Raw genomic sequence first — 16,696 nt, 5'->3', positions numbered from 1 at the left:
GAGGGAGAGAGAAGGTGGCAGGTTAGAAGAAGGACACGCTTCTCAGCACCAGACCTAGGACTGGGCGCACTGCACCTCAGAGAGGTGGTAACTGGGGAGCTCACTGAAACTTAATGCTGGACAGCCAAAGAAACCATAGAGACACAGAAAGTCAGAAACTTCAAACCTAATGGAAGAAATAATACATTAGAGATGTACCAGCTTGGATGCTGAGGGGCAGGAAGCACAGGCAGAGAGGGAAGCATGGCGGGGGAAGAAATGGACCTGGGGGACCTGTGGAATAGAGAGGGAGACCGATCTTAATGGACCCAGAGTCAGTGGGGGAAGTGGTTGAATGATAACCAACCAGAATCACTTCACCCACATGTGGATAGTCTGACAGGAACCAGGGTGATTGGCATGTAAACCATTTATAAGCGCTATGCAGCACTGAGCATAGATGGGAGATCAGGAACTCAAAAGAAGTTGCCAGCACCCCCAGCAGTTGCCTATTATGATCCCCAGAGTATGCCTGAACCAGAGTGACTGAAACAGCTGCAAAAAAAATTGTGCCTGGAGCATCCAGGCTTCAGATATCAAAGGAAGAGAGAGTTCCCTTTGTTGCTGGCACCCCACAAGAGCCTTTGGGAAGACACTGTGGCCACACAGGAGTGCCTGCACTCCAGGGCGGATGCCTGGTGATTCACATGCATCCCAGTGAAGGTGAAACCTGTGGAGGATTAGTCCCAATGCCCTGGAGGTGAATTTTACTAGAGGCCCCTAGAGATCCAGGCACCCAGCAGAGAGAGCAAATCTCAGATTCCCACCAACAGAGGCACGAAGTTTGGCCAAGACTAAACCCCAACTGTTGGAACTTCTGATTTAGAACAGCTGGTGAAGAACACAAAGACAATGGGCTTAACACCCCCAGCCTGTGACCCAAGGGCTGCAGGACCCAAAACAAATATAAAGTACGAAAATCATCTCTGCCAGCAGTTTTGACCACCTTAGCAGAAATAAGCTCTTTATTTATCATTAAGATCTTTCTTTTTTCCCCTTATGTCTTTTTTCCAAATTCCCACTTTTTAACTTTTTAAAAATCTTTCACTTTAAAGTTTTTTTCAAATATCATTTAATTATACTTTATTATTTTTTACTTTTTTCCATTCTGTGAGATTTCGTGTGTGTATGTGTGTGTGGGAGGTATGTGTGTTCTTACTGCACATAGGTTCAAAAGTATGCATATATATGTATATATATGAAATTTTACTTTCATTGCTTTCTTCTGCACTTGTTTATCATTAAACCTTGATTTGACCTAGGTGGGATACAATTATATGTGGGTTTGAGATATTTTGATTTTACATTTGCTTGTTTGTTTATAACTAGTTTTTTTGTCCCTTGTTGCCCCTTCCTTCTCTTCCCTCATAGCCAAATTTTCCTGTTCCTCTTCCTCTCTTTTATTTTTTATTCATTTAGTTAATAGTTCATTCCTTCTTTACTTTCAACATCTGCTATCTCCTGCCTCTCCTCTGTTCACGTTTTAAAATATTTCATACTTTTGCTTGCCTTCCTACCCTATTTTCACTTAAGAAGCTGTAATCCCACTATCTATTAGAATTATGTAATTTATGTAATTCCTCCTCCTTTCATGTTGTGGTTATTAATATAGTTGATAACATAGACACCTGCTATTTAATGCCTGATCTAGTTCACAGTTTTTTTAATTCTTGGTGCTGATGTTAAATTCTGACCCCACCATTCCTGAATAGGTGACAATTAGTGTTAATGGGTGTCAGTGTAGACACTGGACATTTATCTTAACGCTCTACACCTATTGCTAGCATTAGTGCTATTCTTGTTTCTCCCTTTTCTCTCAAAGGGGCTGAAAATGTTAGAGTAGAAGTCCTGCCAAGCATTACTCACAGCTCAGCCAAGTAACAGTGAATCTTACCCCACATACAATCTAGCCTCACCTTAACTTCACCAATACTTCAACATATAGAATTGGGGATACAAAAACCTCAAGCCAACAATCAGGCCCCAAAGAGAAACAACTAGAGAGGGACCTCAGGTCCTACTCATATATCAAAAACAGGCAGAAATCCCAAAACAAAAAAGATAACTACACACAAAAGGTCATGCACATAAAAGAGGGAGGGGAATCCATCCCAACTGATGTGGGATGAATAATGAGGAAACAGGCAAACAAATCTCCCTGCAAAATTCACAATCCCCCAACAGAGGATTCCACAGATATGGAAGTGGATGAAATTCCAGAAAAAAGATTATAAAAAATTGATTATTAAAATGTTCAATTAACTAAAAGAAGATCTAAAGAATGAATTAATAGAGCAAATACAGGCTATAAAAGACCATTTCAATAAAGCAACAGAGATATTGAAGAGAAACCAATTAGAACTCTCCTGGAAATGAAATACACAATGAATTCAATCTAAAATTCACTTGAATTTTAATCTAATCACCACACATTAGATTGTGTGGAAAATAGAACTTCAGGCCTTGAAGATAGGACATGTGAATTTGAATAATCAGTAACAATAAAGGAAACAAAAAGACCATGATCAAAATATGTAAGAACTCTGGGACATCATCAAGAGAACAAACCTGAGAGTCATTGGGATCAAAGAGAACTTGGAGATATAGGCTAAAGTTATTAAGTGTTTTTAATAGTAACAGAAACTTTCCCCATATCAAATGAGATAGACATCCATATGTAGGATGCATATAGGACTCCAAATAGACAAGATCAGAACAGAACCTCTCCAAGACACATCATAATCAAAATGCCTAACATAGAAAATAAGGAAAGAATACTAAAAGCTGAAAGAGAAAAATATCAGGTCACATTTAGAGGCAAGCCAGTGAGACTTACTTCTTACTCTCAACACAGCTTCTAAAATCAAGGAAGGTCTGGAATGAGATATTCCAAACTCTAAAAGAAAACAGTTGCAGCAAAGACTGCTATGTCCAACAAAGCTTTCTTTCACAATTAATGAGGAAATAAAAACTTTCTATGACAAGGATAAACTAAAAGAATTCATGACAGCAAGCCAGCATTACAAAGATTACTCAAAGATAAAATGCACACAAAGGAACCTAAAAACAAACACCAGAGCTTCCAAATAGATGAAGATCACTAGAAGAGCAACAACTAAATAAAAATCAAGACAGAATTAAATGTAGCAAACAAACAAAAATGGCAGGAAATCATAAATACATATTCACAATGACACGGGATATAAATGGTCTTAACTCCCCAATTAAAAGACAAAAATTAGAAGAATGGATTAAAAAACAAGATCCAACTATGTGCTGTTTGTATGAAATTTATTTCATAGACAAAGACACCCACAGTTTGAAGGTAAAAGATGGGGGGAAAAGTATTCCATGTAAGTGGAGTCTGAAAACAAGCAGGAGTAGCTATTCATATATCTGACAAAGCAGATTTCAAGCAAAAAAATCAATCAGAAGAGTCACAAAAGGCCACTATATGATGGTAAAGGGAACACTCTAACAAGATATAACAGTAAATATATCATGCTCCAAATGTCAATGCATCCAATTACATTTAAGAAAATACTATTTGATATTAAGTCCCAGATAGACCCCGAAACAATAATACTGGGTGATTTCAACACACTCTTTTCCCCAAGACAGGTTACCCAAACATTACATTAATAAAGATATTTCTAATGTAAATAATACTATAAATCAAGTGGACCTAATCGACATATACAGAATATTTCACCCCAAAACAACTGAATTTGCCTTCTCAGAAGTTCATGGAACCTTTTTCAAAATAGACCACATTCTAGGTCACAAAATAAGTGGTAGCAAATTAAAAAACTACAACAACAACAGAGAAAATCTTCTGCATCCTCTCAGATTATAAATCAACAGCAAGAAAAATAATAGAAACCACATAAACATGAATATTGAACAATACTCTTTTAAATGAACAATGGATGATAGAAGAAATGAGAAGAAATCAAGAAGTTTTTATAAACAAATGAGAACAGAGATGCCTATTAAAATCTCTGGGACAGTACGAAAGCAGTTCCAAGAGGAAATTTGTAGTATTGAAAGCCTACATTAAAAAAATGAGATACCCCTCCAAAAATATAAGCTTGTGTTTATTTCCTGGTTGCTTTTTGAAATTATGAGGATCAAGAAAGCACCAGCATCAAAACTTAGAGAATGAATGATGTTAGCAAGCTTTGGAAAAAAACCTCAGGAACAATAGTGCAGCACTCTTTTTTTTTAATTAATTAATTAATTTTTTTAGAATTTTTTACAGACTGCATTTTGATTCATTGTACACAAATGGGGTACATCATTTCCTTTCTATGGTTGTGCACGATGTAGTTTCATACCATTCGTGTAATCATACATGTACATAGGGTTATGATGTCTGTCTCATTCCACCATTTTTCAAACCCCTCCATTTTCCTCTATGTAATCTAAAGTTCCGCCATTCTTCTCTCACTCCCCACTCCCTGACCCCCATTATATATCATCATCCACTTATCAGGGAACACGTTTGACCTTTGGTTTTTAGCACTCTTTTTGTTGTTGTTCTTTTTAGATATACATGACAGTAGAGTGTATTTTGACATATTATACATACATGGAGTATAACTTATTTTAATTAGGATCCCATTCCTGTGGTTGTACTTGATGTAGAATTTCACTGGTTGCATATTCATATATGAACATAGGAAGGTTCTGTCTGATTTTTCTACTCCCATCTTTCTCCCTTTCCCCCATTCCCCTTTGTCTAATGCAATGAATTTCTATTCTTCCACCCTCCCACCCCACCCCATCACCTTATTGTGTGCCAGCATTCACATATCAGAGAACATTCAGCATTTGATTTTTGAGGATTGGCTTCTTTCACTTAGCATGATAGTCTCCAGTTCCATCCTAAAATCAGCACACGACAGTGATGCAGCCTCATCAGTGTTTTCAGCAGCTCAGTTCATAATAGTGCAGCACTCTAAGAAAAGCTCCATCATTGGTGTCTTGATGGCCCAGAAGGTGAGAAGAAATCATGTCATAGTTTAATTGGCAGTGTTTTTTCTTTTCTTTTAAAAGTGGTACAGTAAGTAGCTCTTATCCTAAAATCAGTGACCAATTAGGTAAAATATGTTAATAAAGTTGGAGACACTTAGACTAAGTAAATTAGATTATTTGATTTATTGAACAATTTTACTTTATGAAAGTATAAAGAATTAATGCCTTGTATATAATAGAGATTATTGCTGCATTTTGGAATAATGAGTGATCTACTTATTTTATACTTTTTCCTACAGTTCAGTAGGAAAAATAATTATTATTAAAAATAATAAGCTGGGCATGGTGGCACATGCCTATAATCTTAGCTACTTGGGAGGCTGAGGCAGGAGAATCACGAGTTTGAGGTTAGCCTCGGCAATTTAGTGAGGCCCTATCTCAAAATAGGCCCTGGGAATGTAGCTCAATGATGAAGTACACCTGGGTTCAATCCCTAGTAAAAAATAAAAATAAAAAATAATTAATATTTATTTTATACATATATACAAACTTTATTTGTTATTATAATAGTACTTAAAATTCAGATGGGAATCCAGGAATTAAACCATTAGGCCCTAGCACAAGCCAGAGTCAAGGTAGCGTAGGAATTTCTCTGGCCTCTCCCTTTTGTGTTTAGTCTGCTTCTCTTTGTACCTTGTTGGTTCATTGTCCCCATTTGGCTTTTTGTGAGCCTCAGCTACCACGGGTTCATTCATCTCTCTCTGACCTTTCAGCACATCAACTATGCCCTTTAATTCAAATTCCTAAGAGAGAGAGAGAACCCAATTTGCCCAATCACCCTTTGCAGGCAACACTATACAAATAGGTCTTGGCGCAAGCATCTGTGTTGACTGCCCCTGAGTCAGGAGTGCTTCAGTTGGTGAGGGCCAGGACTTGGCCCTGCCTCCTGACAGCTGGTGTGGTCACATGGTCTCTCAGCCTGGACTGTGGAATAGTCTTTCCCCCAAAGGCAGTGTGCATGTCCTATCCTTTAACATCTCTAGGTTCAGCAGTTTTAGAGGTTACCAGATGTCTTAAAATTACTTTTATCCTTAAGATAAAACTGTTTTATTTATTTTTGTTAACTAGGGATTGAACTCAGGGACACTATACTACTGAGCTACATCTCCAGCCCTTTTTATTTTTTTATTTTGAGACAGGGTCTCACTAAGTTGCTGAGTCTAGCTTGGAACTTGCAATCCTCCTGTCTTAGCCTCCAGAGTTGCCAGGATTACACATATGGACCACCAGGCCTGGCAAGATAAAAGTATCTTGAAATTCTTTAGATATTTTGTTGCTTGTAATTTTCCTTTCTGAATATTTGTACACATTCTCTATATGTTTTTCCCTTCTGCTGTCTGTTTTACCTTATTGTTTTTCTTCATCTTAAAATGTCAAATTTCCATGCATTTGATTTGAATACATACTAAGAAGTGAATTGGCATAATTTCAGTTACTGGAATTCTTTGACTTTTACTCATCTATGGGAAATCTCCCCCACCCCCTGCCCAGCATTAACTGAGCTCTAGAGTTTCAGGAGGGTGGGCCAGTGGTTGTGGACTCTATTGAATGAAAATCAGTTTATATTTTTAAAAGATCTGTTTATCTATTTTAAAACATGTAAAGCAAGAACAATTTTGCATAAATAATGGGTTTATTTTTATTCTGTTTAAGAGAGAAAGTTGGAATCTACCTTAAGTGCCACTCCTCACTAGCATTTTCTCTCTAACTGTTGTCACTTAACCCCTTCTTGGTTGTGCTCAGTCATTTTAAACCTGGGACTTTGCCATGCAGGAATTTTTTAAGGATTCCCTGAGATCAGAACAATGCCTACAAATATTATAGATTTAGGATCCAATGCCCAGCAATTTTAAGTAAAACTTCTGTTAAAAACAAAAAGACACATAGTTTTAAAAGTCAGTGTTAGTCATTTTTCTAACTCTTTTTGTAATGTTTATTTTTTAGCTTGGTCATGAGTACAGACAGTAACTCATTGGCACGTGAATTTCTAACCGACGTCAACCGGCTTTGCAATGCAGTGGTCCAGAGGGCAGAGGCCAGGGAGGAGGAGGAAGAGGAGACACACATGGCAACCCTTGGGCAGTATCTTGTCCATGGGCGAGGATTTCTGTTACTTACCAAGCTAAATTCTCTCATTGATCAGGTAACATTTTTCATCAGTATAACACAGTTGATTACCAATTGATATCTTCTGAGTTACATAGTTTCTGAGTGTCTCATGTCTCTAGTGGCCCTGTTTATGAACACATTACTTATTTGGATATTTTTCAAAATATCTGACATATCTTAAAACTTTCAAATGACCTTTCTTCTGACATGGTTTCATATATATGCTTTTTATCCTAATAGCAGTGAGATTACTATGATTATGGGTAGGCATAAAAGATTACAATTCAGAAACATACAAATTCACATTTTCAATAAGGATGAAATGTGTTTTTGAAAGGTTAAATGGGGATTGTATTTCAGGAACTTGCTAATTCTGGAGTGAAAGCAGAGAATCCTTTTGTGTAAACCAATAATTACTGAGTCCTTCAGTTTGTATTCCTCTAGTTTTTCATACATTGTTCTTTTTGCTTGAAGCAGGGCCATGTGTTTTTGCTGCTTCCTAGTTACAGAATTAACAGTTTCAAAGCTAGTTGGGGCTAGAAAGACGTCTTCATCTAACCTTTTGTAGATGAGAGAACAAATCCAAAAGCACTAAGCAGCTCACTCAAAGTTAACTTGAAGCCAAATATGACTTATTAAATATTTCATTTTAGTAGGAAAAAATGTTATTTTATGAAAGAAAAGCTCTGCAATCTGCTTTCAGGGACCAACTGGTGTGCTCAGATAATATTTCAGTTACCGTGGATTTAAAACAGTAAGGTTCTGTAGCATCAACGTGACATTGTTTAACATGTTGAATGTTACTGGCTTTACACATGCACTTAGCCATCACTAAAAATTTCTTTGCTGTGAATGCATTTTACTAATAAATACTTGTATTGAGTGAATGCAGAGATTTAAGATTGAGCAATGCCTGTTTTCACCGTAGGCTGAGCAGCCTACCAATGTGAACTCTGGAAGCATTTGTTCATTGGCATCCACCTGTCAAGGGGCTTTTCAGGACACTTGCAGTTTGAATGTATTTCTATTCTTCATGAATGTGATTTGTTAAGTGTGTGATTGGATGTAATTTTATATATTTGTATGACTTTTCTGTAAATAGGTTTTAAAATCAGAAAAAAATTAGACCATGTGTAATAATTTTTTTATTTTGAAGTTTTGATTAAATGCATAGCATGCTCTGTTTATCTTTTTACCCCATATTTTTAAATACAGTGCTTTCTCTGTCTTTTCAAGATACCATGTGAGTAACATCAGCAATAAAAAATATACTCAGGAATAAATTTAATAAAATGTATGCAATACTTCTCCTTGGAATTCAATAAAATACTCTTGAGAAAAAATAAAGGCGTCCCAAGTAAATGATGAACTATATAATTTTCATATGTTGAAAGAATCAATAGTATAAATGCCATTCTCTGGTAGTCAGTGATGTTGAGTGCTTTTTCACGGGCTGGTGAACCATTTGTATACTTTCTTTTGTTGAAGAATTGTGCCATTTTTAAGGCCAGGTTTTTTGTTCATTATCTGTCATAGAACTTCTTTATGTATTCTGGATACTAGTTTGTTGGGTTGCTAATAGTTTCCAGTTAAGAAAGTATTTTATGATAAAGAGACTACCTTTTATGTCATAATGTATCTTATGTATTATTAAGTGATTAAAATTTTTCAAGTTGTAACTGCAATAATATTTTTTCCTATGGTAATTTTTTTTTATCCCTTTCTTTTATCTGAGTTACTTTTTGGAATATCTAATAGCAATGATAGCAGGAATAGTAGATGTTTTCTTTGGATTGAAAATATATATAGGGTTTACTGGGTTGGGGATGAAGCTCAGTGGTAGAGTATCTGCCTAGTGTTTCCGAGAAGGCTGTAGTTTAACTTCCTGTGCCGCAAAAAATAAATAAATAAATAAATAGAAAAAGAAAAAGGAAAAAGGGCTTATTAACATTTGAGTGTTCTGATTAAGAAATAAGAGAACGATCCTTGAATCTATAAGATGTCATCATTTAAGATAAAATCTAAACACAAAGCATGCATTTCCAGAGAAACTTGTGCTTTTGAATTTGCTTCTCAACAGGGAGAGCACTTCTGGGACACTATGGGGAGGAGGCAAGGTAAGCCCTTGCCCACCCCCTCTAGTCCTTTTGCCTTATTAGTAGATATTTAATAGAAAGTCTAGACAGACTTGATTGAAATATAATCAATATACATCAAATATAGTAAATACACAGATATTAAGCGTAGAGTTGCATGAATTTTGACAAATGCTTATTCCTATGTAAATCAATGTTTAAACATTTCCATCACACTAGAAAGTTTAGACATGCCCTTTTTTTAGACATCATCTTCCCTTCACCTTCTGCAAGACAACCACTTGCTGATTTCTAGCATCTAAGTGTAGTTTTGCTTGTTCTAAAACTTGGCATCAGTGAAATCATGTGATGTGTACTCTTTCTTGTTTCTCTGAGATTCTTGTGTCCATGTTGCTGCATGAATCACTAGTTCACTACTTTTCATATGTGATTAGTATTTGTTATATGGATATACCTCTATTTAGTTTGCCATTCTCCTGTTTAACCACTTGGGTTGTGTGCATTTGGTTATTATGAATACATCTGCTGTGAATATTCTTGTAAAAATCTCTGTGTGGTGTGTTTTCATTTCTCATGGACAACTATCTAGTCATGCAATTGCTAGGTCAAAGGTTAGGTGTTTGCTTAATCTTATAAGAAACTGTCAAACTATTTTCAGAGTAGTTGTACCATTTTTTATTCTCACCAGCAATACATGAGAATTCCAGTTGTTCTATAGCCTGTCTAATATTTGATATTGCCAGTTTTCTTAGTGTTTGTTATTCTTAAATGAATATGAGATAGTAATCTCATTGTGGTTTTAATCTGCATTTCTCTGACAACTAACGATATTGAGCACTTTTTTATGTGCTTATTAGACAGGTATATACAAAGCGTCACTCCTTACCCATGGGTGATACATCGCAAGACCCTCTGTGGATACCTGAAACATGAATAGTACCAAACTTTCCCTACATTGCTTTTTCCTATATTTAAATATTTGTGTTAAGGTGTAATTTATAAATTACACACAAGAGATTAACAGCAATAATAATGAAGTAGAGCAATTGTGATAATATACTATGTTATTAAAATTGGTGAGTTATTTCTGGAATTAAGCATTAATATTTTCAAACTGTGGTTGCCTGTAACAAAAGTACAGGAAGTGAAACCACAGATAAGGGCAGACTGTTGTATCTTCTTTTATGAATATCCAAGCTTTGTGCCATTTTTAAGGTCTGATCATTTGATTATCATCCAGTCACAGTTCTTTTTGTATTCTAGATACATGTCTTTGTTGGGTTCCAAATGGTTTTTATGGCTTTTTTATTTATTAACAGTGTCTTTAGAAAAGCAGATTTTTCTCCTTTATAGTTACTTTGTTGTGTGTCCTAAGAAATTTTTGTCTTGCAACTCCAAAGTTGCAAGATATTCTTCTAGTTTTCTTTTTTTTCCTAAAAGCTTTCTAGTTATTGCTTTTACCTTTAAGTTTGTGATCCAGGTTGAGTTAATATTTGTGTGTAGTGTGAGACAGGAGTTGTGGTTCCTTCCCACTCCTTCCCATGTAGTTGCCCACTTGTTCTGGCACCCTTTCTTCTTATCAGCCTGCATTTCACAATGGATATCTTTGGTGCCTTTGTTGAAAATCAGTTGACCATATCTGTATGATCTCCTTCTGGACTTTCCTCTCTGTCTTATTGATCTTTCATCTCTTCTTTCCCCAATACCATACTATCTTGATTACTGTAACTTGTATAAAAGAGGTCTGGAAACTAGGTAGTGAAGCTCTCCAATTTTATTCTTGTTTTTCAAGAATGTTTTCTGTTCTATGTTCTTTACAGTTCCATACAAATTTTGGCCAGCTTTTCATTTCTACAAAGGTGCACATTCTTATTTCACTCAGGGTGATGTTGAGTCCATAAATCACTTTGGAAAGAATTGACGACAATGTTCAGTTCCATGAACTTGGTATAAATCTTGTTTATTTGTGTCTTCTCTAACTTCTCTGCAATATTTTATGGTTTTTGGTGTATAGAGTTCTTACACATTCCTTGGTTAAATCTACTCAAAATATTTTATTCTTTTTTGATGCTGTCATAAATGACATTTAAATTTTTTATTTTCCTATTTTTTGCTTATAGAAATATGACTACTTTTTGTATATTGACCTTGTGTCCTGTCCCTTTGCTAAATTCACTTACTAAATCATGAAATTTTTCTGTAGGTTCCTTAGAATTTTCTGTGTAAATAGTCATATCATCTGTGATTTAATGATAGTTTCACTTCTTTTTCAACTTTATTTTCTTGCCTTTTGGGCTGAATTTTAGTTCAAAGGCAGGTGGAAGAGGTGAAAGTGAACATCGTGGCCTTGGGTCTGACCTGGGGGAAAGCATGCAATTTCATCATTGAGTGTGATGTGGGTTCTTGGTGTTTCTTAGATACCTTTGATCAGAATGGGGAATCTCTTCCACCTTAAAGTGGTTTCCATGTAATATTTGGTAGCAATGGTTTCTAATTTTTTCTATACCCTGATTGTAAATTTATAACTGCATTCCTACACAATAGATAGAAAATAACAATGATCTAATGCCAACAGTATATCAAAATTGGACTAGTATATATAACCATGTGATATAAATAATAGTTTTTAAAATTTCAGGGTTATATAATCTTCATTCCTATTCAAACTCTATGGATATGTGATAAAATTGGTTACTTTGCTGAGTAAAGTATGAAGTTTTACTGAAGGATGTTATACATTGTTGAATAAAATTTAATTTAGACATTTTAATAGATTTATCTTCAGCTATTTTCTGTGTAAGATACTTAAATCTTCTTATATGTTTGTACTGTTATCTATAGTAATGCATAATTGACCCATCTGTAGTGATACAGAAAATAAATATAATAGAAAAATACAAGACTTTTAAGAGTGTGGCTACACAATTCACTCAGCAGACCATTAAGTACCCACTGTGGGCCAGCAGAGATGAAAACAGAGGCTGTCTTTACCCAGAGTGCTTAGCTTTTGAGGAGACAGACCGATGGAGTGATAACAAAAGGGGGGAAGTGTTCGGGAAGTGCAGAGGACCGTCTTCAGGAAGTGCTTCTCGGAGATCAGGCCTCCCAGTGTAAAGCAGGAGGAAGCCTAAGGACAAGGAACCACAAGTGCAGAGACATCAGAGCTGGAGAGAGAACAGTACATTCAGTGAACTGCAGGGGACTCCAAGTTGACAGCTCAGGCAGGGCTCAGCTAGAGTGGCTACCTTGGCTCCTTGTGATGTCAGCTGGGCCCACATCTGGATTCGAAGTCAGCAGATTGACTGAGGGCTGTTGGATGGGGCTCTTGGCTAGGCTGCTTCTGTTCTCACCCATATGACTTCTCATCTCTCAGTAGACTCTTTACATGGTGGTGGAAGCATTCCAAGAGGGCGAGGGAGAAGCTGCAAGAAGTCACATAACGTTACTTTGGTTTCTTTCTATGGGTCAAAGCAAATCATGAGGCCAGTTCTGATTTAAGGGATGGAGAAATAGACTCCATCCCTTGACAGAAGGAACTTCAGTTAGTTAATAGCCATGTTTCATGTACATAGTGTCTTCTCTGGCCAATATTGGTAGGTCATATTTCTGTAGGTTGGACAACCTAGAGATAACCAGAGAGTGGATCAGTGTGTGGCATGTGGGAAATTTCCACTTAACTGGAATGAGGATGCATCCTTTTCCCCTAGATACCATCCATGCCTTTTGCGTATCCAAAGGATGTTGAGAGATAAAACTAGAGGTATTCTGAAACAGAGGACTGCAATTTCTAGTCTTCCAGGGTGCCCACAAACAATAGAAAAAGATTTGATAATTTCCTAAAGGACAGAATTAAATGTGGGGTTTCTTTGGGATCAGAAAGGATAAATAAACCTGGGAATATACAATACCTAAAAAAAGGAATAGGTCCAGTGGATTAGGGAGCACTGCCTTGGTGATGAATAGAATGGTGTTAGAAATGATGGTAATTGAGTGTAAAATGAGATTTGTTTCCTCACTATTGCATTAGTCTGTCCGATGGTCTTGGGATCCTCTTCAGAACTACAATTTCAGCAGAGGGCACGAAAACCAAAAATCTGCTCTTGCTACAGTATCATCCTTTTGAAAGGCTCTTAGTTTCTAACAACTATCCACTTGGTGAAGTGGGACCAATAGGCATGCAGATTTGAGGAGGGGAGCGGTTGTCTTGGTTTGGGGGGGAAGGAGAAGCTTCTCAGAATAGGTACTGCCAGGGCTGGACTTAGCTGCATGTGGGGGGAGCCAGGGGTGTTCCAGACCTCTTGTGGCAGGAATGTCTGTTCCCACAGTCATGGTGATTTTGCCACTGTGCTGTTATGGAGCAAGAGCTAAATTCCTAGGGCAACATGTCCTGCAGAGCTGCTTCACATGCATTTGAGGTTTGCGAGCTCCTTAGACTGCTACTGGTCCATCTGTTGAAGATAAAGAGCAGGTTAGGAGGACTTTCAGAAATGATGGACTAAATAGTGGTTTACTCTTTCCAAAGTTTACATTACCTCCCCTCCTTTGACTCTTTAGCCTGCTGTGATGGGTCTTGCCCCCTAGTCACGCCATTAAAGCTGCATTTGGGGCTGGGGATGTAGTTCAGTTGGTAGAGTGCTTGCCTTGCAAGCACAAGGCCCTGGGTTCAATCCCTAGCACCTAAAAAACAAAACAAAACAAAACAAAAAACCCCCTGCATTTGTTAAGGTCACCAGGGACCCTGCTCTTGCCTTTCAAGCCTTTTAAATGCCTTTCAACCATCATCTGACACAGTTCAAGAATAACAGCTTCGACCCTGCTGACTCTCCTTTCTTTTCCTGAATTGCTTTCTTCATTGATTCCTCAGGTTCCACTTCTCTTTTGCCAGGCTGTTTCTTAATCTCTTCTGCTTCCTAATCTCTTAGGTTCTGCTCACCCTGAAGTCTTTAAAAACCTCCAGAGGACTGGGAGATAGCTCAGTCGGTAGAGTGCTTGCCTTGCAAGCACAAGGCCCTGGGTTCAATCCCCAGCACTGCAAAAAAAAAAAAATAATAATAATAATAAAAATAAAAAACAACCTCCAGAGCTCAAGCCACATCAGGCTTCTTGCCATTGTGCACATTCTCTCTGGGAGACCTCACATACGTCCTTGACTTCCACCCCATGATTCCCAGGTGTTTTTGTGCATATGGATTTCTTAAGTTCTAGATATATATAGTTTTTGTCTACTAAAATGCATTTGGATATTCCACAGGCATCTAAGACTCAAAAATTCTAAAAAGTGAATCCATTGTCTCTACCCGGACCCAATATCACTCGTAAATTTCCTGTCTTGGTGAATTCATTATCAGCCACCTGGTTGCCTACCAAAAACCTATGAGAAGTCTTTAGACCTTTTCTCTTCCCACCCTTATGCTTCATAGTAAATCAACTGTGAGCAATTTTAGTCCTACCTTACACTTTCTCAAATATCTCTCTACCGTTTCTGTTGTCAGAATACTTTACAGTCACCATCTGTCTTGTTGGACATTGTGTCTGTGCCTCTAACATTAACTGCTCCCCTTAACAAATCTGATAGGCTGGTGTAAGGAATAACTTCCAACTTGATTGGCCATTAAATCAGTCATTAAGTCTTTGACCACCTGCAGCCCAGGGGGCCCAGGTGTCACTCTCAAGTTCCAGTCCTACTTCCATACTTGTAATAATGATTGCTCCTTTTTCTGAACTCCTAAACTGATCACCTGTACCACACCTGGGGACTTACTTATACTCCATGCCTTCTGTTGTTCTTGTTTGTATGTATTTTATGGACCAAATGAGGGGACCTTCTCCAGGGCTTGGATCATTTACTCCAGAAAGGGTAAGACAGCAAGTCCTGTGGATATAAGTGTGCAGTCAATAAATATTTATTAGATTACCTTCACTAATAAATCTTTTTCTCTTTTATATATTATTTATTAATAGCATTAGTTTCTTTTTAAATTTATTTTTTTCTGAGTTTCCCATTTAACTGCATGAAGACTTAAAAATTTCCAGTAACTTCTTGTTATTATTTTGCTAATTAATAGGGCTTAACTTTTCATTTTCACCTAACAAATCTGTTTTTTCATAGGTAGGTGAGGAATTCTTGCAAGGTGCATGGTAGTAATAAGAGCTGTTTTTGGAAATAACAGCAAGAATGTGCTAAATACCAGCAAATACTCTCACATTCTTCTGTCATTGGAAGGGCCTATAAATGGAAAAGAATCACAGTTTTATTTAGACTTAAGATAGGTTAATTTGATTCCTTGCTTCTCAAATGGAACTCTTCAGCAAAAAGGATTTTTTGGTTCAATTTAAGACAAGGTATTAGGAAGGAAAGTATCTCTTGCCCTTAGAACACGAGGACTCTTGTTTCTGACAGGCATTGACGTGCCGAGAAGAACTCCTGACTCTGCTTCTGTCGCTGCTTCCCCTGGTGTGGAAGATCCCTGTTCAGGAGCAGCAGGCAGCAGGTATGAGTCCCCTCAGCCTGTCACGGCATCATCGACATTCCACTGGGAAAAAACTCCACAGAAAAGCTACTTCTGCCTGCAGAGTTGGTGCAGCTTCAGATTCTGCATATTTCAACCATGATTTCTTGTATACTTAATATGAAAAATTCTTGGGCTGGGGTTGTGGCTCAGTGATAGAGCGCTTGCCTAGCATGTGTGAGGCACTGGGTTCGATTCTCAGTACCACATATAAATGAATGAGTAAAATAAAGGTCTATCAACATCTAAAAAAGTATTTAGAAAAAGAAACAGAAAAATTCTTTAGCAAGCACATTTTTATTCCTTCTAGTAATATAAAAACCCCGGTGTTTCTTAGGGGATTACTCAGTATAATGATGATTAGAAAATACATGAAGAAGCAGAGCACTTTTCAGAGAGAGTAAACCTAGGTACAACACTTCAGAAAAATGGACAGTGGAAAGTTTGAAGAAAGAAATTAAAGTTTCTTTGCTTAAAGATTGCTGTCTGCTACCAGTTCTCCAGAAATGACTTGCAGTGTTTGCTTTAGTTTATCTAATGTTGTTTCTAAAGGATAAGTTTGAAATAATATTTTTTTTCAAAACTGTATAGAGTTATTATACTTAAAGCCAATAGATATTTTTATCTTCTGATTTAAAAAATATATATATATATAAATACATGAAACTTTAAATGTTTCACTGGAAGAATTAGCAGTTTTCCCCTTTGACCGTTTCTGGGAAATGTGAATTGTGAAATGCTTGAGAATCTCTCAGGTTAAAAGAAAAAAGTCCGTCTGTGTTATATTTTAATGCCTTGTATTTTTAGTAAATTTCTCATATGGGCTCTTTTTAGGGAGTTATCTAAGGTCTTGTAATATTATTGTTTTACTCTCTGCTCTTATTTTCTTCTGAATTTTTAGAATTC

At 36.8% G+C, this 16,696-nt stretch overlaps 1 protein-coding gene across 3 annotated transcripts in view; it reads left to right on the top strand.

The window, feature by feature from the left end:
* Lyst (lysosomal trafficking regulator) overlaps positions 1-16,696 on the top strand; it is a 149,638-nt gene that overhangs the window by 20,724 nt on the left and 112,218 nt on the right. For all 3 annotated transcript variants that reach the window (XM_047520102.1, XM_047520101.1, XM_047520100.1), the window contains exons 3-4: positions 7,021-7,219; positions 15,682-15,772. In XM_047520102.1, coding sequence (XP_047376058.1) covers positions 7,028-7,219; positions 15,682-15,772 — 283 coding nt within the window. In that variant the 5' untranslated portion in view covers positions 7,021-7,027. The remainder of the gene's footprint in view (positions 1-7,020; positions 7,220-15,681; positions 15,773-16,696) is intronic.

The sequence above is a fragment of the Sciurus carolinensis genome, chromosome 12, assembly GCF_902686445.1.
Source record: "Sciurus carolinensis chromosome 12, mSciCar1.2, whole genome shotgun sequence".
In the NCBI taxonomy this organism is placed as follows: domain Eukaryota; kingdom Metazoa; phylum Chordata; class Mammalia; order Rodentia; family Sciuridae; genus Sciurus; species Sciurus carolinensis.
Note: the sequence above shows the minus strand (reverse complement) of the source record. Positions and strands in the feature narration are given on the sequence as shown.